The sequence below is a fragment of the Schistocerca serialis genome, chromosome 11 (assembly GCF_023864345.2).
Source record: "Schistocerca serialis cubense isolate TAMUIC-IGC-003099 chromosome 11, iqSchSeri2.2, whole genome shotgun sequence".
In the NCBI taxonomy this organism is placed as follows: domain Eukaryota; kingdom Metazoa; phylum Arthropoda; class Insecta; order Orthoptera; family Acrididae; genus Schistocerca; species Schistocerca serialis.
In genome coordinates, this window is record NC_064648.1 from 199,949,396 (window position 1) to 199,973,855 (window position 24,460).

General features: G+C 39.5%; 2 protein-coding genes across 5 annotated transcripts in view; one reads left to right on the forward strand and one right to left on the reverse strand.

Annotated features, from left to right (window-relative positions):
* The window catches only part of LOC126426907 (uncharacterized), a 50,040-nt gene extending 38,968 nt beyond the window's left edge, over window positions 1-11,072 (reverse strand). The window contains exons 1-2 of one of the 3 annotated variants that reach the window (XM_050089009.1): window positions 10,464-11,072; window positions 3,502-3,623 (exon numbers count right to left, since the gene is read on the reverse strand). In XM_050089009.1, the coding sequence (XP_049944966.1) occupies window positions 3,502-3,595 (94 nt within the window). In that variant the 5' untranslated portion in view covers window positions 3,596-3,623; window positions 10,464-11,072. Of the gene's footprint in view, window positions 1-3,501; window positions 3,750-10,463 lie in introns of all 3 variants that reach the window. The other 2 variants (XM_050089008.1, XM_050089010.1) reach the window with 2 other exon arrangements.
* Window positions 11,073-11,198: 126 nt separating this feature from the next.
* Window positions 11,199-24,460, forward strand: part of LOC126426908 (uncharacterized) — a 40,305-nt gene continuing 27,043 nt past the window's right edge. The window contains exons 1-3 of one of the 2 annotated variants that reach the window (XM_050089011.1): window positions 11,199-11,334; window positions 23,939-24,073; window positions 24,190-24,343. In XM_050089011.1, coding sequence (XP_049944968.1) covers window positions 24,334-24,343 — 10 coding nt within the window. In that variant the 5' untranslated portion in view covers window positions 11,199-11,334; window positions 23,939-24,073; window positions 24,190-24,333. Of the gene's footprint in view, window positions 11,412-23,938; window positions 24,074-24,189; window positions 24,344-24,460 lie in introns of both variants that reach the window. The other variant, XM_050089012.1, reaches the window with a different exon arrangement.

Below are 24,460 nucleotides of genomic sequence, written 5' to 3' on the forward strand. Positions count from 1 at the left end.
ATAAATCTGGAATCCACTAGCTTGTACAGGAACAGTTTACACCATGGACAATGGGAGGAAGTTTACCAGGCAGTTACAATGAATGACAAATTCAATTCATCTCTCACCTTATTTCTCAAACATTTTGAAACCTGCTTCCCCCAAAGACAGATTAAAATGAGATCAACCTGCTGTGGAAGGAAGAGTGGATAACAGCTGGCATCAAAATATCATGTGCTTAAAAAACAGACTTTTATATAGAACAAAGGGCTAGTACAAACCTAGCAGTGAAACTACATAACAAAGAATACTATAAAATTCTAACGTGTAACTGGGAAGACCAAACAAATATATTATGCAGAAGAAATTAACAAGTCAACAATGAAGTAAAAACTATATGGAACATTGTACAAAGTGAGACAAATAGAAACATAAAATGCGAACAAGTCCTCTGGTAGTGGTTCAGCCAAGGATAACCAGAAAGTTGCTGCCTCTGACTTTAACAACTTTTTTCTCACTGTAGCTGAAGAACAGAGAACCATAATAAACAGTTTCTCACAGAAGCCATAGAACTACTATCACATGCAAAACACAACAAATATAGCACTTCACTTCAAAAGCACTATATCATCCAATGCAACCATTCTGCCTAAAGGAGCCACTGGCTCCATAAGATTGTCAATTACAACAATCTTATGTGTGTGTTCTGCCCCCACTTTGTGAGTAGAACTTTTGATCTATCCAGATAATAAATTTGTCTATAACTGATTGTTGCTTAAAAGCTCTGGGCCTTCTGAATACGATGGAATATCAACTAGGATTTTAAAGTCACATGCAGACTTAATCAGTCAAATATCATGCATGTATGAAACCAATCAATGAAAATTGGGACATTTGCAGATAGGCTGAAGCATGCCCATCCAGAAAAGTGGAACACAGTTTGTCTTTTGTAAGGGATGCTCCACAGAGAGCTATATTTAGAAAATGTGTGTGAATTCCTAAGGCACCAAACTGCTGAGGTCATCGGTCCCTAGACTTCCGCCTACTTAAACTAACTTATGCCAAGAACAACACACGCACCCATGCTCGAGGGAGGACTCGAACCTCCAGCAGGAGGGGCCTCGCAATACGTGACATGGCGCCTCAGACTGTACGGCCACTCTGCACGGCCCATATTTTGTCTAACAGGTGAAACTCTAGATGAATTAAATCTCAGGAGGAGATCTTTTGTGACTTTGCCAAAGCTTTCAACTGTGTTGATCGTAACATATTGCTAAAAATGCTTCCAGACTATGGTATCAAGGGTAAATCGTTGACATGGCAGAATTTTATTTACTCAACAGGAAGCAAAGAGTCATCTTAATGGAAGCAGACTTGGAATCCCCCAGGGCTCGACCTTGGCCCACTGATTTTCCTAATCTACATTTATGATCTGTCAGTTACAGTTCATGACAGACTAAAAATAGTCATGTTTGTGGATGATACGACTATTCTGATCAAGGGCCAGTTCCACACTGCAGGATACAGCCCTGACAGTCTCTAACCAAGTACGCAAACGATACACAGCAAATCGCCTAATTCTAAATTTCTCAAAAATCAACGTTATACAGTTTCGGAGGGGGGAATAAAACACAAACCTCCAAGTTCCTGAAATGGAGATCAACAACCAAAAAATTTATGAAACCACACATACAATCAACTAAGCTGGAAAGAGCAAATTGGTCAGCTGTTCAAAAACTTAGCACAGAGTGTTTTGCCCTGAGCACTATTTCTCACCTTGTTGATAGAAATATTGCTTTTGTCCTATTTTGCAGATTTCCATTCTGTATTCTCTTATGGTATCTTCTGGGGAAATGCTATAGGGGTTGAAAAAGTCTTTCAAACTACAAAAACAAGCAGTGAGATTAATGTGTGAGGTTGTAACAGAACATCCTGCAGAGATATTTAAGATTCTCAGGATACTTCCTATTACCAATCAATATACATACACGCAATGATGATGTTTGTACCCAGCACCAAGGAATTATTATTATAAAACAAAAAAACTAACATTCACAAGCATAACAAAAGACGGGGGAAAATTTCCACCAAGACCTGCAACTCTCACAAAAGTCCATGGTGGAGTAACTGAGAAATAAAAGTATGTAACAAGCTTCCCATCAATTTAAAAAAGGAAATTAGTAACATAAAGGTTTTCAGAAGGAAACTAAAATCACTCTTCAGAGAAACTTATTATAAAATGAATGAATTTCTAGAGTAATAAGGCATCCTTTTGAGTAAAAATAGATGAAACTACTTACATTAAAAAAGAAAAAACTTTGTACAAGAATTTTTTTTATTATGTCATGAAGACAAATGTGTATTCCTAACATAAATTATAACAATAAAATGTGCACCACCACTTATTCTACACTATTAAGTATTCACTCTACCTTACTTATGTAATAAAGATAAAAATTATGTATTTTAATTTAAATCATAATGACAAAATGTAAACTTAATTTATTTGTAGCACTGGAATAAAAATGGGTACTTCATTTGTTTTACTATTTAAACATCCACTTGAACAGATACCATTAAAAATGCAGGTTGTAACATTGTCCACAACCAATCATTAATAGAAAAGTATTTGTATGGTATATAAAATGTTCACATAATTTTGTATTAGTTCACTTGGCTTGCCCTATGCTACTGTACAATATGTAATCAACAGGACCAAATTTAAAAATATCAAATCAAACCCACTCTTGTGGAATAATTTTCTGCAGTAACTCATGAATTAGAAAGAATGTACTAACCACAAAAAAGTGAACCATAAGAACAATATGTAGTCTTCACCCACAATCATCACATAGGCACCTCTTCAAAGAGTTGTGCATTTTAACTGCACCATCACAATACATACAGTCACTAATGATACTACTAATAAATAAGCCATCACCATCTGATAAGATTTACAGCGTGCACACACACACACACACACACACACACACACACACACACACACACACACACACAACATTAGAGAAGAAAAAGACTTTATTGCCCGTTCTTGAAGCTGGTAGTAGCTCAGAAAGGAGTTCAATACGCAGAAATAAAAAAAATTCAGCACTTACCCAACAGCCTAACGTAACTGACAGGTAGCAAAGCAAGTTGTAAATCTAATCTAAAATCAACTCTCCTGGACAACTCCTATTCCAGGGAATAATTTATATTTAAAAGCTGGTAGTCTCTAAAAAATGTCCCAGATTTCAATGCAGCTATAGAAGTAGGACTAAAAAAATAAAATGTTCATTAATGTTAACAATTACCTTGTATACATATCCTGTAAACCATATTTTTCCATATCATTTTGATAAAACAACTGTTCAAACGATCTATCGAATATGCAACTAACTTAGCAGCATACAAATCCTTCAGACAAAGCATTTACGTAACTCCACAGAGACTACTATCAGCTTTCAACATACTGGCAAAGTAAGGCTCTATCTAATACAGACATTAGACTTGAGTAGAATTTACCTTTTGGTTTCCTGTTATTCCGATAAACTGTAGGAGTGGCTACTGAAGTATTCTTTGGCTTTGTTTTCAAACGTTTGGAGGTTTTCCTTTTCATGTCTTATGTTCACTGGCAGCCTAAACACCTTTGCACATAAGAAACTCCATTCACAACCCGAGACAGGAATGCATTGTCCATACAGAAATTATCTGCAGGGTTGAGGCACCACTTATGGCCTTTTTATCGAAATTCGAGATAGGCTATCTGTTTACTATGGGAAAAAAGTTTACAAACTAATTCAGAATATCATAAACACTTTTTCCAACATCTATACATTACAGCTATATAGGAACAAGGGTTCTAAGTTTTATAGCAACAGAAATAAGGAAATACTGAATACAAGATAGCATATTTCCTCAGTTTTGGCCACACTAACTCTAGCTATTGTCATTTATTTCCCAAGTTTAGGCTATTGAGTATTATAACAAAACTGGTGTTCTAAATAATTGCAGAATCAATTTGCCAGTAAGTTATTTTGTTCTTTATACAAGCACATAAGAGAAACATAAATTAGATAAAAAGTTGCAGCAACTAGTGGAACAATTGTTGTTGTTATTGTTGTATCTTCAGTCCAAGGTCTAGTTTGATGCAGCTCTTCATACTACTCCATCATGTGCAAGCCTCTCCACCTCTGGGTAACTACTACAACCAACACCCTTCCGAATCTGCTTAATGTATTCATCTCGTGGTCCCCTCTATGATTTTTACCCCCCCCCCCCCCCCATGCTTCCCACCAGAATTAAACTGGTGATCCCTTGATGCCTCAGAATGTGTTCTGCTAACCAATCCCTTATTACAGTCACATTGTACCACAAATTTCTCTTCTCCCCAATTCTATTCAGTACCTCCTTGTTAGTTACGCAATGTACCCATGGGTAGAAAGACAATTAACACAATATATTGTGATAATTTGCCTAAAAACAATCCAATTCTCCTTTTGGAGCCAGAAAAAAGAGGTTTCATCCATATTAAAAACTCTATTAGGGTCATTTAATATATCCTTATCTTTCAGAGTTTTAGATACTTCCTGGAACCAATTTCTTATTTCTCTTCAGCAATACAAGCTGTAGCCCCATTAATACTTGTTGGAATTGTGTGAACAATATATTTTATGTGAGACAGCAGCAAAGTGCATCATGTGGAATATAATAAACTTCTCCGGTGCTACTGTATGCTCCGAGTTTTATGTATATAATGTAATGTTCCTCGGTTGTAGTGTTCGATGTATTTTACCTGGAAGTGCAAATATCGTTACTGGCACTAAATGTATTTTACTCACTATTACTTATTCAGCTGTGTTGACTAATAGGTTATGGACCCAGGGATGCATTTAGAATAAGTATATACATAATATAATAGTGAGAAAGTATTGGAAAAATTCCAAGTAGTGCACTTGCGTGAAGTATGAGTTATGAACGCAACTCTTTTGTACTGTTCTTCGGTCTTATTCTTTACGTCAAGGAAGATCAAAGTTACCGTTAAAATGAGCACGGCACAAATTCCACAGATTGAAAGACTTATGGGTCACGAAAACTATGCAACACGGAAATTTGCAGTAGAAGTGTATTTACATTTGGACAACCTATGGGATGTGGTGGATGAGACAATGAAATCCACAGATCAGAATTATTCAAGTAAGGATAGGAAAGCAATGAAATCCACAGATCAGAATTATTCAAGTAAGGATAGGAAAGCAAAATCAAAGTTGATATTACTAGCTGACCCAGCGAATTATGTTCACGTTGAAAAATCCGCGACAGCGAAAGAAGTCTGGGACAAATTACAAAGTGCATTTGAGGATAGAGGTCTTACAAGGAAAGTAGGATTATTACGTGAGTTAATTACCACTCAGCTGGACAAATGCAAGAGTGTAGATGAATACGTCAACAAAACAATAGCCACATCGAAGTGACTGAGAAACATTGAGTTTGAGACTGCTGACGAATGGATAGGGTCACTACTGTGGATAGGGTCACTACTGTTGGCAGGTCTGCCCGAAAGGCATGTGCATATGATTATGGGAGTGGAAAGCTCGGGTATAACGATCACGGGCGACAGTGTCAAAGTGAAAATCCTACAGGATGTAAAGAGTACTTCAAGCTGTCATGTATTTGAGAAGTATCTGCTCTTTATTCAAGAAACAAAGAGAAGAACTCAGTGAGGTGCTATAGATGTCAGAAAAAGGGGCATATTGCATCTCAGTGCAGAGGGGGAAAAAAAAAAAAACACACCAAGGTCAGACACGCAGAAAAAGAGGTATATTGCTGATAGCCCTGGGGGGGGGGGGGGGGGGGGGGGGACGACCAATAATAAAGGTAAGGCAATCTCATGTTTTCATTCTCTTGGAGATGTGGGTAATAGTCAACTGGAATGGATTTTAGACTCAGGTGCATCTGTGCATACTGTTAAAGACAAATCTCTTCTTTATGATGTTAAAGATAAGACTCGTATGGGATTATCTACTGTTGATGGCAGCAAGCTCCAGAGTCAATGGTGAACCCGATATGGTTACAGCACATGATGTTCATTATGTAAAAAATGTTGCGATTAACCTACTGCCATAACGGGAAATTGTCAAGAAGGGAAATAAGTCATTTTTGACATGCAAGGAGCAAGAGCAACCAACGAAAATGGTGAAGCAACACTACAGCAAGTAATGAAAGGGGTATTTTTAAGTTGGATACCATTGACAGTAAACATAAACATGTTAGTCCTTCAGTATACTCAGTGGAAGGTTTTTTATAGCACTGCAGACTTCAACACCTAAATAGAAAGAGTGTCTTTAATAAGAGATATGGTAAAGGGAAAACAGAATTGTAGTGTATCCAAGGACCCTTGTGAGATATGCATAAAAGGAAAACAAGTGAAGCTACCTTTTACGACTAGCAAATCTACAGAGGTATTACAGTTAATCCGTACAGATATATGTGGCCTGACGGAGTGCGAATGCACAGGTGGGAGTTGTTATTTTCTTACATTTATTGATGATTATTCACGATATACTCATGTTTATTTTCTTAGTTCCAAAGACCAAGTGAGTGACATTTTTGAGGAATATCTTAACATGGTCGAAAGGTTGACGGGAAAGAAGATTAAGATCATCAGGTCTGATAATGGGAGAGAATATATTGACCAGAAATTGAAGACACTTCTGGCAAAAATGGGAATTGGGTATCAAACTACCATAAGATACAGCCAATCTCAAAATGGGGTTGCTGAGAAGGCTAATAGGACCACTGTCGATGATAACTGATGCTGGATTATAAAAAGATTATTGGGCAGAGGCAGTATCAACAGCTGTATATTTCATCAATAGAGCAACTACAAAAGCATTAAGGAATAAAAACCCCTATGAGATATGGGTAGGAAGGAAACCTGATCCTAGCAATCTAAGGGTTTTTGGATGTGATGCAATGGCACACATTCCAAAACAGCGAAAATGGGACCCAAAGGCTAAAAAGCATATTTTTGTAGGCTATTGTGAGAATTCAAGGGGCTACCAATTAATGGATCCATTGAATGAAAGGATAGTTACTAGGAGAGATGTAGTATTCTTTGAAAATAGAAAGGACTCTGAAGAGGACAACTACTACTAAGTTAACTGCAGCTAGTTCCAAGAGTGAAATCTTATGTGAAGAAAGAGAAAGTGAAGAACAGGAAGGGGATAGTCAAAGGCAAGTGGGGATTATTTATGACGACAATGACTCAGAGGACAAACAAAAGGAAGATAACAATGTAAGGCGTTCTTCTCACATACCAAAACTGAAAGAATATCTGTATTTTGAGATGTATGCAGGTCAGTCTTTTAATGATGAGCCAGCAACAGCAGAAGCAGCAATGAGTGGCCCGAACTCTCAAGAATGAAAAGAAGCGATGGAGAGGGAATTGGAATCTTTATCTCACAACGAAACCTTTGAATTGAAGAGCCCTGAAAATTCATCGCCAACATATAAAGCACAACTTGTAATAAAAGGATATTTGCAAAAACAAGGGGTAGATTCCAAAGAAATAGTCAAGTATGCCTCATTTGAGAATTTTTTAGCCTTGGCCGCAAAACGAAATTTAACAATTCATCATATGGATGTAAAAACAGCATATTTAAATAGGAAATTGGAGGAGGAGGCATATGTCATTCCATCAAGAGAAGCCATGAAACCAGATCTGAAATGGAAAATATTTGGTGTTTGAAAAAAAGTATTTATGGACCAAACAGAGTGCACATTGTTGGAATCTATGTCTACATAAAACTCAAATATGAGTATGAAGCAATCTCAGGCAGATCCCAGTATACACTATAAAAGGGGAAGAGAAGGGATGATAATAATTATAATGACAATATGGGTGGATAATTGCTTTATCCTGACTGAAAACTAAAGGCAAATCAGAATTTTTAAGAAATAGCTGCAAACCAAGTTTAAGGTGCACGATTTGAGAGAATTTAAACATTATTGAGATATGCAGATCACTAAGGATGAAGAGAGACAAGAATTGAGCCTAAATCAATCATCATACATATAAAAAATTTTAAAAGAAATTTGGCATGAGTGACTGTAAACACATAAATACTCCAATGGAAGTAGGAGTGAAGTTAAATGTAAATGAGACAGCTGTGGAATGTGATAAGAATGTTCCATATTTAGAAGCAGTAGGGAGCCTGTTATATTTGTCTCAAACGTAACGACTTGACATTGCTTTTGCCACAAACTCAGCGAGCAGATATTGCCAAGACCCCAAGGAAAAGCACTGGAAAGCTGTGAAAAGGATATTCCAATATCTAAGATATAAGTAAACCGCGAATTAAGATACCACAGAGAAAGTAATCCAAAACTAGAAGGTTACAGCAATGCGGACTGGGGGAGTGAATTGGGAGATAGGCACTCCACTACTGGCTGCTGCTTTAATGATCATCTGTGACAATAAAGGAGCCATTAACCTAGCTAAAATTGATGTCACTAGTGCTACAACGAAACATATTGACATAAGGCGCCATTTTATTCGGGACGACACAGAGCGACAGAACATCGCTGTGGGCTACCTGCGCACAAAAGACATGTTGGCTGACCTTCTGATAAAACACTTACACAAAGAGAAGTTTGAAAAGATTGTGAGGCTACTTGGTTTATCCTGTGACGGCACGCCACAAAATATATGTTGGGGGGGGGGGGGGGGGGGGGGGAGGTGTTGGAATTGTGTAAACAATATATTTCGTGTGAGACATCAGCAAAGTGCATCACGTGGAATACAATAAACCTCTCTGGTACTATTGGACACTCTGAGTTAGAGTTTTATGTGTATAATGTAATGATCCTTGGTTGCTGTGTTTGATGTATTTTACCTTTTTACCTACAAGTGCAAATACAGTTATCGGCACTCAATGTATTTTACTCACTATTACTTATTCAACTGTGCTGACTCTAACAATACTCGGCATCTTGACAAAACTTTGTGCATCTTAAAAAAGACAAATATCTCTTTTTTCCAGGTTAGTAGGTTAGTTACTTTCATGTTCCATGGATCATTTTGCATGATAAATCATCAAGATGTGTAACTAGTCATTTTACATTCATATTGCAAATTAATTTGTACATCTATTTGTACTCTAAACAACACCACCACCACCACCACCACCACCACCACCACCACCCTCCCCCCCTCCTGAAATGAAAACAAGATATACAGATTGAGTTAGCAACTCCTACCCACCACCTTTTACAGGTTAGTTATTAGCGATGCAGCCTTAGAACTCCACTTATCTGCCTTTTCAATACATTTCTGCATGAATACATAGAGGTTTTCCTTAGTAACTGGAAACCCTATGTTGGACCAGCCCAGATTTCAGACCATTTTTTTCCACTAAGATTGAATGTGGGTCACAGTGGAGATGGGCCAGAAATTTTATTTCTTAATATTATTCCATCACTGTAAAACTTACTTGCAGTAGCAACCTTCATTCTCTCACAATAGAGTCTAGTGCATTTTTAGCTTTGTTCGGAGAGTACTGAACTACTATATTTCATGGTTGATTCAAACCACGAGTTAAAAAAATGTTCTATTTTCATGATACATACTGCATATTTTAGAATGTTACAAGGAGACAGAAAATAATGAGATCAAGCAAGACTTAATTAGGTCCATCTTGATATAAAAAAATAAAACCAGAAATCTTTAAATAACCTACATAAATAAAATTAGCCTAGTTAGAACTTAGACCAAATTGGTATTATATAATTTTTTTAAAAGTGGCCAAAACAGTACACACATGTCTCTACTAATGATCATAACAGGGAACCACGACTACATATGTACCTGTTAATGGCCACAGAAGTTGAATGGCGTGTTTTTGGACTAGATCATATTTAAAATGTAAAAATGAAACCATAATATATAATCTTAACTCTAATACATTAAATTTCTTCTGATGTTTTATTTATACATGTTGAATATGAAACACCTATTGTACATTGCTTAAAGAAAACTCTAGGAAACGCAACAACACACATCTTTTCACAAAAATGATTCAGAACAAAAACAAAAAATGCTTCTGTATCAAATTGAATAGCACATTTCGTGTTTATACTAAGCTATTGTAAGACTGGCTGATATTCAAAAGAAGTTTAAAAATTCGCTAATTACACCAAAGTGGCCATAAGTGAGGCAGTGGCCAAAACTGGGGCCTTGGCCCTACTTCTGGTATAGTGTTTGTGAACTGCTGAGTCCATGCTGACATCCAGTTTTTTATTTAAACAGCAAATATCATTAGCGAGTAAATATACTGGTGTGTGTGTGTGTGTGTGTGTGTGTACATAACTAGATTATTTACATACAAAATCTTTTGAAATATTCCGTGGATGAAACTTTCCAGTTTCATCTAACCGCACGAAGTCTACAGATATAAATTTCATTTATATACACAAATCCAACTTACCAGGTAATTTATGTATGCTCTGGGTTTGTTATTTTGCACACAACTCTTGGCGTAAGAAAAAATTCGCTCAACAGCCGACTTTCTTCGCGATTCTGAATATAACAGTTACATACACTAACGAATCAATATCTTTGATTGCGCACATGCGTACAAGTGTTTCGCAACAGTTTCCAGGTTTAATGCTGTACAACAATATATTAAAAACAAATTAGTAATGCCCTAGTTCTACGAATCATTCCTTTCCCTTTTCTAGTAACAGTCAACTTAACTACTCGGGACTAGTGCAGCAGGGGATACAACCCGTCCACACTCCACAGAGACAGAACCTGCAATGGCGATCATCTTGTATTAAGGACTTTATTGATCAAAATAGCGGCAATTTTAAACTTTCACTCTGGTGGTGTCAACTACATAAAGTAATCTCAGTGTCATAGAATGATAATTTCTCAAGTCAGACAATTATTGTTTAATATTTGCTCTGAAGAAATGTTCGTCTACCACACAGTTCTAATACGTGTGTCTCAAACCATTGCCTGCCGTTTAAAGATGAAAAAATTATTACGTAGTTTTGATGTCAGTGTGCTGTATTTGACAAAAGATGCGGCAAGTTTCGTGCATACGATTATTTAAGCAAAAAGCAATATCGTTTTGAAGCTTTCTGAACGATTCCATGCTTCCGCAAATCTCAAAACGACCAAGAATTACCGCTTATTGATTAAACGAATGACAACTGCTGTGATTGTTCGCTATTGGCCAAGAGGTTTGTCGCCATTTTCTTACAGTCAGCCAACATTACTGCTCAAATTTGTAGTATGGTGCTTAACAGCAATCAAACTGTCAAAAGCTGGAACGTATTGTAGATAAACTAAAGGTAATAATATAATGTGTAAAAAGTAAAGCATTGTAGATGGATGTGTAATGTCATCATCGTGTGGTTATATAGTAAAGGTAAAGTAATCAACGTATACTTCAAACATATCCTGTTAAATAATCTATGTCGTTTCATTTGTAAGACCCGTGTGACACAATCGCGTTGCGATGGTTCGGCTATTACTTGCTATTTACTTGTTGATTTTGCGTATTTCCTTTGAACTTACGGCAGACGATCTGACTCGTTGTGGTGTAGTTTTTGAGAGTTCACTCTATACACGGGAGAGCATGAAGTCATAACGCTCTACACTCTAGTAGCAATCCGTAATTTCTACCGTCTTTTACGAATAATTCGCCCAGAAATTACACATACGAATGCCATACCATGTGGAGGTTGTTCTTTGGTTCTTTCCTGGGAAACATTTGTTGCCTTTTCTGAGATGATAGTTTATTACCCCTAACGAGATTCCGTGGTCTAGCTGTGGAGAATATACCTTCCAATCCCCACCCAGATGCAACTATTCTGGAATTACCGAAATTCCTTTCTATTGTCTGTAAATTATTGTTTGGCGTATGCTAGATTGTTCAGGCTGAAATTTGCAGCCTGTTTATCTGTCTGTATATAATGACTAAAGAAAAGATGGAAAGAAATCACTTGACAGGCACAACTATAAAGGGCTGATACAAAAGCAATAGTGGCATGATGGTGCCTCTTGCCAAGCAGAGATTTCTTTCAGTATCAATAATTTATTTGCCCAATGATGGTTTCAGTTTGCTATAGGATACATCAGCTTAATACAAGAAGATAAACATACGAATATATGGACATTTTAGTGAAATTATCAAATCCAATGGATTCTATTTGATGTTGCCATTGATTCCACACATTTTTAACAAGCAAAGGACAGCAAAGATGGTGGGCTGTGGCCTTGTTGGGGGAATGATCCCAGCTGAACTAGACTGTGTGATAATGAAAACCAACAGGAAACAAAAGGAGCTATAATACACAATAATTTTTTTAAAAAAAGTAATGGTCAATTTTCACGTTGTGCAGAAACTCCCCCCTCCTATACTGATTTTTATAGCATTGACAAAAAAACTCTCTCATCAGTAGGATAGAGTTTTTAGGTGTATGTATTCATGACAATGTGAAATGGTACAAAATGGTCACAATGTACTACTCATTATCTTCTGAGGAAACTCCATAATTACCAGAAAACATTTAGACTCTGTACAGACATTCAGAATAATGAAACAAGCTAAATAGAGACTCCTGTAGAGCAGTATTTAAAATTATCCTTGTACTACCCTTATCTCATTTATATATGCACGAAGCTCAAATATTAACAAATGAAGCATGTTAAAAAAAGGAAAATATCAAAGTATAAATGAGTGTTACTGTAATTTTCACTATTATGATTGTAGTCTGAAGCATGACGTGCATGTCAGTACTGTAAGTGTGAAATTCTGTAAAGGAGGAGTACATCTGACTGGCATTATGCCATCTACCTCTACTCTGCAAACCACTGTGATGTGCATGACAGAGGTATTGAGTAAAGCAGCACAGTTTGCGAATTTCGAGGTGGCAGGGTTAGAGGAGCAACATGTGTACGGAAATACGGAAGCGTCCGATCCCACCCGTCTGCTTTGACCCATGACATCACAAATATGGTGGAAACATAAAAAAACACACACACTTTCCACAAGAAGCCTAATGACACTAACGGGACAAGTGCGGGAAATGGGGTGTTTTGGGTAGGGGGCAAACTAAATATAAACAAATTTAGACGTCTTGCGTAGCTACAACGTGTAAGTGAAGACAGCCATGCATGAATACCCACCCACCTCCCCAGGGGTCGTAACCCCTGCAACCCATAGAAGATAAAGATGCTTCAGTAGCTGATTAGTGTTTTTTGTCTTTTAAAAAAAAAAATCTCATGGGATAGAACGAACAGATCAGAAAGATAAATATAATAAACTAAAACAGAAATTCGAGGAAACAGATAATTAAAATAAGTAATAAGTGTTTTTAAATTAAAAAAAAAAAAAAATCTCTCGAGATAGAACGAACAGATCAGAAAAGTAAATAAAATAAGATAAAACAGAACTGGAGACAGCCACACTCAAACCAAACTCCGCGCCGTCATGACGTCACACACGACAACACCCTTACGTCACGGGTCAAAGCCGACGCGTGGGATCGGACGCTTCTGTCGACCCCATGTGTACATTAAATTTTGTGAGAGACTCAAGAAAACCTTTACAGACACACACCAAATTATGCTTAAGCCGTACTCGGTGTTACAAATGGTTCACACAGTTTGAAAATGGCTGGACGGAAGTTAAAGATGTCCCTCATTCAGGACAGCCTTAGGCATCTTTTGATGACGCTCGTGCCAGGAATGTCAACGAAATTGTGTGTGCCAATCGAAAACTGACTGTCTTAAACACTGCAGAAGAAAGTAACATTTCAGTTGGATCATGTTGTGAAATCCTGACGAAGCATTTGGAATGCACGATGTTGCCGCCAAGTTTATCCCACGATTTGTGAGTCGAAACCAGAAAGATCTTCACCACGCAATCTTTGTGAAGAGTTTTTAGATCGTGCAAATGGGAAAAAGATGTTCCTGAAGAGAATCATAACTGGTGATGAGATGTGGGTCTTTAGTTATGATGTTGAGACCAAGGTTCAATCTTTGCAGTGTATCGGAAAATTTTTTTCAAGACCAAAAATAGCTAGTAATGTCAGGTCAAATGTCAGAGCCGTGCTTTGACTTTGAAGGATTAGTTCATCATGAATTCATGCCACAGGAACAAACCGTTAATCGGTGGTACTATCGGGACGTGTTGCGACACCTGCGAGAAAATGTAAGAAGGAAATGGCGTGAAATGTAGTGAGACAATTCCTGGCTCTTGCATCACGTTAATGCAGCTGCACATTCATCCGTGTTGGTGTGCAACTATTGCACCCAAAATGAAATCGCTGATGCTGCCTCATCCTCCGTACTTACATCTTTTCTTTGACATCATTGTGACTTCACACCAGTTTTAGTGCGTTTTCACCTCACACCATCGTCAACTTCCTCAGATTTCATCTTGTTTCTCCCTGTTTCATCCATTTCACCCTTCTCATGATTATTCCCTTGTATTTGGGCGTATTTTTTCGGATGTAATCCTGCATTATTTACGTAATTTTTTGCATTTTTCCCACCACCGTGGATCCTTGCCCCCTTCCATCTGTGTCAGTACAGAAAAGTTTCTTATCCCTAGCCAGAACCCAGTCCCACATGCTGTTCCTGCATTGTTGCTTGGCTCATGGAATCCCTCCAAATGGCGTAACCATCAAATTACCCAACCGGCTGCCACCCCATCCTTCCACAATGACCTCCAGCTTCTGCCAGTCCTAGCCCTCACCAACATAGACCTGCAAAATCCTATTAACCAAGCCCAAACCTCCTTGCAGTACCTTCTCTTCATCCGCAAAATTATCCTGCTGTGCAAACCCAAATTCCTGGAACCCGTAACACACACTGAAACCCTTGCCCTCCAGGAACTAGAGCAACATTCACAACACATCCTCAAAAAACTCTCCACCCTTCTCACTTCCTACTCCCACGTTGGAGTATTACTATCTACCACCTCTACAACCACCTCCTAACCTCCCCCACGTCCCCTCATAGCTGACAAGCCCTGTCTCGCAGATCTGCTAGATTTACCCCACCCTCCAAATCTCCCTCCCACCACCACACAGAATCCAGAACCTAAACACAGTCATGAACCTTTCCACCAGAAGCCTTAGCCCCACAGAAATACATGGTGTCCACAATGAGACTCCAACATTTGAACTCGTAAAATCTGAGAGGTAACACAATTTATTGACAAACAAATACAGGGAAATCATACAGCAGCTCATCAAGGTTTCATACATAGGCGGACGGTTCGGTACACTTGAACATGGGTGCCATGGGTAGCGCGAAAGTTTTCAAGTCTATAATCGATTTCGTGCCACGTGTTGCGGAGCATTTGTTCTGTGACAGAGTTGATGACAATTCTTATGCGCTGTTTCAAGTCTTTCAGGTCCTTTACCAGTGTAGCGTATACCCGGTCTTTCACATAACCCCACAAGAAAAAATCGAGGGGGTTATGTCGGATGAACATGGCGGCCAAGGAGTTGGACCTCCACGGCCGATCCATGTCATTTAAAAATTTTCTGACATCAAGGCTCCAATGGGGTGGTGCACCGTCCTGTTGAAACATCACATTTGGCTGCAGGTCTGTCTGTTATATGTGGCACGGCAAATTGTCCCAACATGTCCAGGTAGATGGCTCCAACCACAGTCGGCTCCTGAAAGAAAAATGGCCCAACAATGCGATTTATCATCAAACCACACCACACATTAACTTTCGGACTGTCGCACATGTGTTCCCTAGGTGCATGTGGATTTTCAGACCCCCAGATGCGCACATTGTGACCATTGACAGCCCCTGACACGTGAAAGGTTGCCTTGTCAGTAAACATCACGCGCGATAAAAATGTCTCGTCCGCGTCAATGCGACCTAACGTGACACATGCAAATTCTTCTCGCTTTGGTCGATCATCGGGCTCGATTTCTTGCACAACCTGCACTTTATATGCGTGCAAACGTAACCGCTGATGAAACACTCTGTGCATTGTCGAACGTTTCGTAAGAAGTTCTCGTGCTGCCTATCGCACTGACTTCTGTGGACTCTGTTTGAATGACCGCTGCATTTGTTCCACACCATGTTCGCTGATCCCAGACTTACCATCACCGTGCCCTTTCGCAACACTCCCAATAGCCATAAACTGATCACACCACTTCTTTATAGTCTCGAACGACGGGGGGCGCTTTGTTGTAAACTTGACGAAAGTTTCTTTGCACTTGGGTTGCCGATTTTGTCTCTGCATACCGCCAGACCACTTGTGCAAGCTCGTTCATATCCTCCATTTTGCTAAAACAATTGATTGCAGCTCCACTACGGCCACTTGGCATATCAAATTTTCACACCACAAACTTGTTGAATTGCTCTGTCTGCCCCTTCAGGATTCACAGGTCCACCATCTGAAATGAGAAAGATATAGAATATTAAAATGTTGGAGTCTCATTGTGGACACCCTGTCGTCTCCAAAGGCCTCACCTTTTGCCCCACTCCCAAGTTCAATTATGCAGGACTTGTTAAAGACCACCTCTGCTTCTCCTGATCCCTACAGTGGAAACCCTATTTTGGCACCAACCCTTCCAGTCAGACTACCTCCCTCCCCCCTCCCCACTCTCCCCTGCCCTCCGTCTAACCTTCTGACTCCACATAGCTACCCTACCCTCTCTCCACCTCGTCTCTGTGTGTTCCCCAGCAGCACTTCACTGTCGCCACCCCTACCCTGCTATCCCTCCCCCTCCCCGCCCCAAACTCTTCCTTACCCCCACCAAGTTGCCACTCATATCATGTGCCGGTGCTCCTCTTCCACCACCTCCTCCTCCTCCTCCTCCTCCTCCTCCTCCCCCCCCTCCCCCCCCCCAAGTGTGACTTCAGCTGCCATAGGCTGCAGTCGTATACACGCAAATGTATGTGTATGTGTGTGTGTGTGTGGGGGGGGGGGGTGTCTATTTTCATCAAAGGTTTTATTGGTCGAAAGCTTATACTGTGACAGTCTCTCTTTTTTTTTTTTTTTTTAAAAATTGTGCCTATCTGCGACTTACCATCTCCACTATATGGTGAGTAGCAACTGTCCTTTTCGTAATATTGCTTTATAATTAAATCGCCAATGTGATCATTTGTTGAATTATCATTTAAAATTGATAATTTGCATAAACTGCAATTACTTTCTTAAACCTGAATTGTTCTATATTGTTGTTGTTGTTGTTGTTGTTGTTGTGGTCTTCAGTCCTGAGACTGGTTTGATGCAGCTCTCCATGCTACTCTATCCTGTGCAAGCTTCTTCATCTCCCAGTACTTACTGCAGCCTACATCCTTCTGAATCGGCTTATTGTATTCATCTCTTGGTCTCCCTCTTCGATTTTTACCCTCCACTCTGCCATCCAGTACTAAATTGGTGGTCCCTTGATGCCTCAGAATATGCCCTACTAACCGATCCCTTCTTCTAGTCAAGTTGTGCCACAAATTTCTCTTCTCTCCAATTCTATTCAATACCTCCTCATTACTTATGTGATCTACCCATCTAATCTTCAGGATTCTTCTGTAGCACCACATTTCGAAAGCTTCTATTCTCTTCTTGTCTAAAGTATTTATCGTCCACGTTTCACTTCCATACAGTGCTACACTCCATATAAATACTTTTGAGAAACGACTTCCTGATGCTTGAATCTGTACTCGATGTTAACAAATTTCTCTTCTTCAGAAACACTTTCCTTGCCATTGCCGGTCTACATTTTATATCCTCTCTACTTCGACCAAAATCAGTTATTTTGTTCCCCAAATAGCAAAACTCCTTTACTACTTTAAGTGTCTCATTTTCTAATCTAATTCCCTCAGCATCACCCGACTTAATTCGACTACATTCCATTATCCTCGTTATGCTTTTTTTGATGTTCATCTTATATCCTCCTTTCAAAACACTATCCATTCCGTTCAACTGCTCTTCCAAGTCCTTTGCTGTCTCTGACAGAATTACAGTGTCATCGGCGAGCCTCAAAAGTTTTTATTTCTTCTCCACAGATTTTAATACCTACTCCGAATTTTTCTTTTGTTTCCTTTACTGCTTGCTCAATATACAGATTGAATAACATCGGGGTGAGGCTACAACCCTGTCTCACTCCCTCCCCAAGCACTGCTTCCCTTTCATGCCCCTCAACTCTTATCTGCCATTTGGTTTCTGTACAAATTGTAAATAGCCTTTTGCTCCCTATATTTTACCCCTGCCACCTTCATAATTTGAAAAAGAGTATTCCAGTCAAGATTGTCAAAAACTTCTCTCTAAGTCTACAAATGCTAGAAACGTAGGTTTGCCTTTCCTTAATCTATTTTCTAAGATAAATCGTAGGGTCAGTATTGCCTCACGTGTTGCAATAGATTAGATTAGATTAATACTTGTTCCATAGATCATGAATACGACACTTCGTAAACATTGTGGAACCTGTCAGGTTAATAAAAGATGTCTGTACAAGATATTACAATACACAAAATATTGCATGACACTAATGTTTAAGTTGTTGTTGTTGTTGTTGTTCCCCCCTCCCCTTTAATTTATATCTAAAAATTTAGCCAATGAGTAGAAGGAGTTGTCATCTAGGAATTATTTTAATTTATTTTTAAATGTTAGTTGGCTATCTGTCAGGCTTTTGATGCTGTTTGGTAGGTGACCAAAGACTTTTGTGGCAGCATAATTTGCTCCTTTCTGTGCCAAAGTCAGCTTTAACCCTGCATAGTGAAGATCATCCTTTCTGCTGGTGTTATAGCTATGCACACTGCTATTACTTTTGAACTGGGTTGGATTATTACCAACAAATTTCATAAGTGAATATATATACTGTGATGTTACCGTGAGGATCCCTAGATCCTTAAATAGATGTCTGCAGGATGACCGTGTGTGGGCTCCAGCAATTATTCTGATTACACGTTTTTGAGCAATGAATACTTTTCTACTCAACGATGAATTACCCCAGAATATGATGCCATACGAAAGCAGTGAATCAAAGTAGGCATAGTAAGCTAATTTACTGAGATTCTTATTGTAGTGTTGGCAGAAGAGCCAACACTGTTTTTCTAGAGGAGGCCGAAATGCACGCGTTTAATTACACGCTGGCTGGCATTAGGTCTGGAACAGGTCAGAGAAATAAGACTAGCAAAACAGGAGGTAACTGGTAGAATACTTGACTTTAATCCACAATTGTAGAACATCTCTCGTTACGGTACATGCTTCATAATATTAATTATCAATTGAATACGGCGCCTTACTAGGTCATAGCAAATGTAGCTGAAGGCTATGCTAACTATCGTCTCGGCAAATGAGAGCGTATTTGTCAGTGAACCATTGCTATGAACGTCGGCTGTACAACTGGGGCGAATGCCAGGACGTCTCTCTAGACCTGCCGTGTGGTGGCGCTCGGTCTGTTATCACTGACAGTGGCGCCACGCGGGTCCGACGTATACTACTGGACCGCGGCCGATTTAAAGGCTACCACCTAGCAAGTGTGGTGTCTGGCGGTGACACCACATTTATCACCAAAATTTGCAATAACCCTAATAGCATACATAGCTGAAATCAGACGTTTCAGCAGACCATCAACTTGTTGCTTCCAGTTTAACCTCTCATCAGTGGACACACCTAAAAATTTTGAAAATTCTACCTTAGCTACAGACTTCTGTTAAAAGTCTATATTTATTACTGAAGTTGTGCCATTTACTGTACGGAACTGTATATACTGTGTTTGTGAAAAACTCAGTATTTACATTATTAATGTTCTGGTCGTCGGTATTCGATGACATTGCAGTTCATCCAGAAGATCCTTTGCCGCCTCCGATTACTTTGCACATCACGACGCCAATCGCTGCTTTAACGTTTGTGGGACAGCACGAAGCTCGTGCGGAATACCTCGGACAAAAATAACAAAACAAACAGGACCCGCTTCTTACCAAATCTTCCCACAAAATAAATTTTTAACATTTGTACAATTTTTCCAGATGAACAAATGAACAGATCTTCTGTTCATTTATATTCAAAATTGGCATGAGATTTCACCCCCAAAATGAATCATTTTGGAAAACCCTGGCGACAAAAATCTAGGAAATCTCATTCTCTCAAACCAAGACTAGATTGTCAGGTTTAGCATCAGGACGTGGGACGTTGGGGGAGGGGGGCGGGGTGAAGAGAGTGGAAAAGGAGAGGAACAGGGAAGGGGAAAGGACAGGTTGGAACATTGGTGGAGGACGGCACATAAATGGGGTGAGGGAATTTAGAAAAGCAAGTGGTGGTGACAGGTCAAGGTGCTAGAAACTGCTCCTGCCCCCCCCCCCCCCCCCTCTCCTGACAATGTGCATATCAGTCCCTAGTACCTGCCAGGTAATGCTCTTCTGCTGCATCCTCCCTACCAAAAAGTCCTCAATCCAGTCACAAATTACACTTGATGCCCCATATGAACGTACTTTTGATGACAAGTTTAGGTATGTTACCGAGTTAAATGCTTTTCAGAAACCAAGAAATACTGCATCTATCTGACTGCCTGTATCCAAAGCTTTCAGTATGTCATTAGTAAAGTGCAAATTTGGTTTCAGAATCTGTGCTGGTTGGCACTGAGGATATCATTCTGTTCAAGATGCCTCATTATGTTTGAGCCCAGAATATGTTGTAAGATATTACAGCAAATTGATATCAGGATATTAGACAGTAGTTTCATGGATCATTTATACTATCCTCCTTGTAGACGGATGTGACCTGTGCTTTTCTTCTAAGTAGTGGGCACGGTTTTTTGTTTGAAGGATCTGTAAGGATTATAGTCAGAAGAGGGACAAACTTGGCTGCAATTTCAGTATAAATCTAACAGGGATGGAGCTTTGTTCTATTTTAACAATTTCAGCAGTTTCTCAACATCACTGACACTAATACTGATTTCATTCTTCTTTCTAGTTGTACAAGATTTAATTTGGGAAATTCTTCAAGGTTTTCCTCTGTAAAGGAACAACGGAGCTTTTGCTTTGGTGCCACTAACAGCCTCTACAAACAACCAGAATTTCTTTTGATTTTGTGAAAGATTATTTGAGAATATTCAACTACGTTAGTCACTTGAGACTTCATGCATTGCACTATTAACAGCCACACGTTTCATTCAGCATCTCTCTATCTGTATTATTATGTTTTGTTTTAAACATATTATGCAGTAAGCTCTGGTTCTTCAGAAGTTTCTGCACAGTGACCTAATATCATGTAGGGTCTTTCCTGTGTGTTAAAAACTCTCTGCCGGCCGGGGTGGCCGAGCGGTTCTAGGCGCTACAGTCTGGAACCGCGCGACCGCTACGGTCGCAGGTTCGAATCCTGCCTCGGGCATGGATGTGTGTGGTGTCCTTAGGTTAGTTAGGTTTAAGTAGTTTTAAGTTCTAGGGGACTGAAGACCTTAGAAGTTAAGTCCCATAGTGCTCAGAGCCATTTGAACCATTTTTGAAAAACTCTTTCTCAGTAACAGATAATGTATGAAGTTAAAATTTGTCACATTGAGGCCCACGGTACCTAGGTGGTGTAAAAAATTGCAGTCAAAAGATATTGCCATTTATGTCACATGTTTTGATACTTGCACACTCACTTATCAAAACCCATACTGTACTTCCCATTGGCGTAGAAACACGAGATTTGGCAAGAAGCAGTATTTCACAGCACAACAAAAGGAAAAAGCTGAAAATTTGTAATTATATCACATGAAAAAATATTTATTTTGCAATTTTTTATGCCTCAGGAGTGATTGTTGCATATAGATATGGCGTTTCACATTGTATGTGAAACGCCATATCTGCTTGCAGCAATCACTCCTAGATATTGATGATGGCGGAGTTCTGAGATGAGTTCTGGAACAATTTCGTATGTAATTGGCTTTTCTATGGAAAAGTCTAAGTGCTTAATGGAACATTTATTCAGCCAGGCAACCTACAAAATAATCAGTCCACAGCAGTGAAATTTTCAATCTTGCTTGTCACAGACATTTAGCTGCTTCAATTTAAGCTGTACTCTTAGGATCCTACCTGACCCTACCCTCAGAAAAAAACAACAAATTTTTGGCAACCAGTATTATATGTAAAAGTTTAGCTTTTCTTGTAACTGTATTGTACATATATTAATTTACACCATTAACTTTTCTTGTTTGTGTGTTCATGCTACTTAACAGTGATGTTGCTTGGCTGACTGCATAACTCTGAATATCTATTGTCATTGGCTGTCAAGCTATGATTGACCAACAAAAGCTCCTTGCAGTCTTAATTTTATTGTTTTAGAAGCTACCGTGCTGTATTTGGTGGAATTCACATTTATTCTTTAGCGTATAAGTCACTGTGCATCAAGTATATCTTCGAAACTTGTTGGTTTGTTGTATATTTTCATTTGCCAGATTGTTGGAAAGTTCTGCGCCTGTGTTTAAAACCTTTACCATTCAAAGGTTTGATGAGTTTTACAGCTGTGAGGGAAAGTACGAGGTGCATTCAAGTTCTAAGGCCTCCGATTTTTTTTCTAATTAACTACTCGCCCGAAATCGATGAAACTGGCATTACTTCTCGACGTAATCGCCCTGCAGACGTACACATTTTTCATAATGCTGACGCCGTGATTCCATGGCAGCGGCAAAGGCTTCTTTAGGAGTCTGTTTTGACCACTGGAAAATCGCTGAGGCAATAGCAGCACGGCTGGTGAATGTGCGGCCACGAGAGTGTCTTTCATTGTTGGAAAAAGCCAAAAGTCACTAGGAGCCAGGTCAGGTGAGTAGGGAGCATGAGGAATCACTTCAAAGTTGTTATCATGAAGAAACTGTTGCGTAACGTTAGCTCGATGTGCGGGTGCGTTGTCTTGGTGAAACAACACACAGGCAGCCCTTCCCGGACGTTTTTGTTGCAGTGCAGGAAGGAATTTGTTCTTCAAAACATTTTCATAGGATGCACCTGTTACCGTAGTGCCCTTTGGAACGCAGTGGGTAAGGATTATGCCCTCGCTGTCCCAGAACATGGACACCATCATTTTTTCAGCACTGGCGGTTACCCGAAATTTTTTTGGTGGCGGTGAGTCTGTGTGTTTCCATTGAGCTGACTGGCGCTTTGTTTCTGGATTGAAAAATGGCATCCACGTCTCATCCATTGTCACAACTGATGAAAAGAAAGTCCCATTCATGCTGTCGTTGCACGTCAACATTGATTGGCAACATGCCACACGGACAGCCGTGTGGTCGTCCGTCAGCATTCGTGGCACCCACCTGGATGACACTTTTCGCGTTTTCAGGTCGTCATGCAGGATTGTGTGCACAGAACCCACAGAAAAGCCAACTCTGGAGGCGATCTGTTCAAACAGTCATTCGGTGATCCCCCAAAACAATTCTCTCCACTTTCTTTATCATGTCGTCAGACTGGCTTGTGCGAGCCCGAGGTTGTTTCGGTTTGTTGTCACACAATGTTCTGCCTTCATTAAACTGTCACACCCACAAACGCACTTTCGACACATCCCTAACTCCATCACCACATGTCTCCTTCAACTGTCGATGAATTTATGTTGGTTTCACACCACGCAAATTCAGAAAATGAATGATTGCACGCTGTTCAAGTAAGGAAAACGTCACCATTTTAAGTATTTAAAACAGTTCTCATTCTCGCCACTGGCGGTAAAATTCCATCTGCCGTACGGTGCTGCCATCTCTGGGACATATTGACAATGAACGCGGCCTCATTTTAAAACAATACGCATGTCTCTATCTCTTTCCAGTCCGGAGAAAAAATGCACCTCGTATATTGTCATGGAAAAAATGTTCTTTCTCCCAGGTGTAGTGTATTTTCATGTAGGGAAAAGTGTATTTTTAACCAGGAAATCTGCAAATTTTTTGCCTTGTCCACATATAAACCCTGTTATCCAAACTACCCATCTAATCTGCAGAATTCTTGTGTTTCAGTATTCTTGCTTTGCCAATAAATTTCTGAAAACCTCATCTGGCCAAATGGTCGGAAATTCTGGAAGCTGAAGGTTGTTCACATGAGATATTAAGGTCTGGGGATTCCCGAGAGCCACTTCGTTTGCTCTTACATAGGTGAGTAACGGTGTCTGGTTTCCATATGAGCATGATAGTCCATTATCCCTCAATAATGCACAAATTTTGCACCAAAGTTCAGTTGAACATTAATTTGAAAACATAAATGTTTCCAGGGACAGAGCTAGCAGAATCAACATGTTGGCACATAAAACACTGGTGGTTTAGAATAAGAAGTCGATAGGAAGATGTGAAATGTGATGACGTCAAGTCAGAATTTTTGCTGAAGGTAGCATTGCCGCTTAATACGCTGTGGGACCATGTCACCAGGTAAGTTTAGCAGTAGATTTGAATCCTGTGTAATTTGTTTTTGGATGGTCAGTAGTAGTTGACTCCCTCGTTCATTCATTCACCTCCATACATACTTACAAGCTACCATATGGAGCA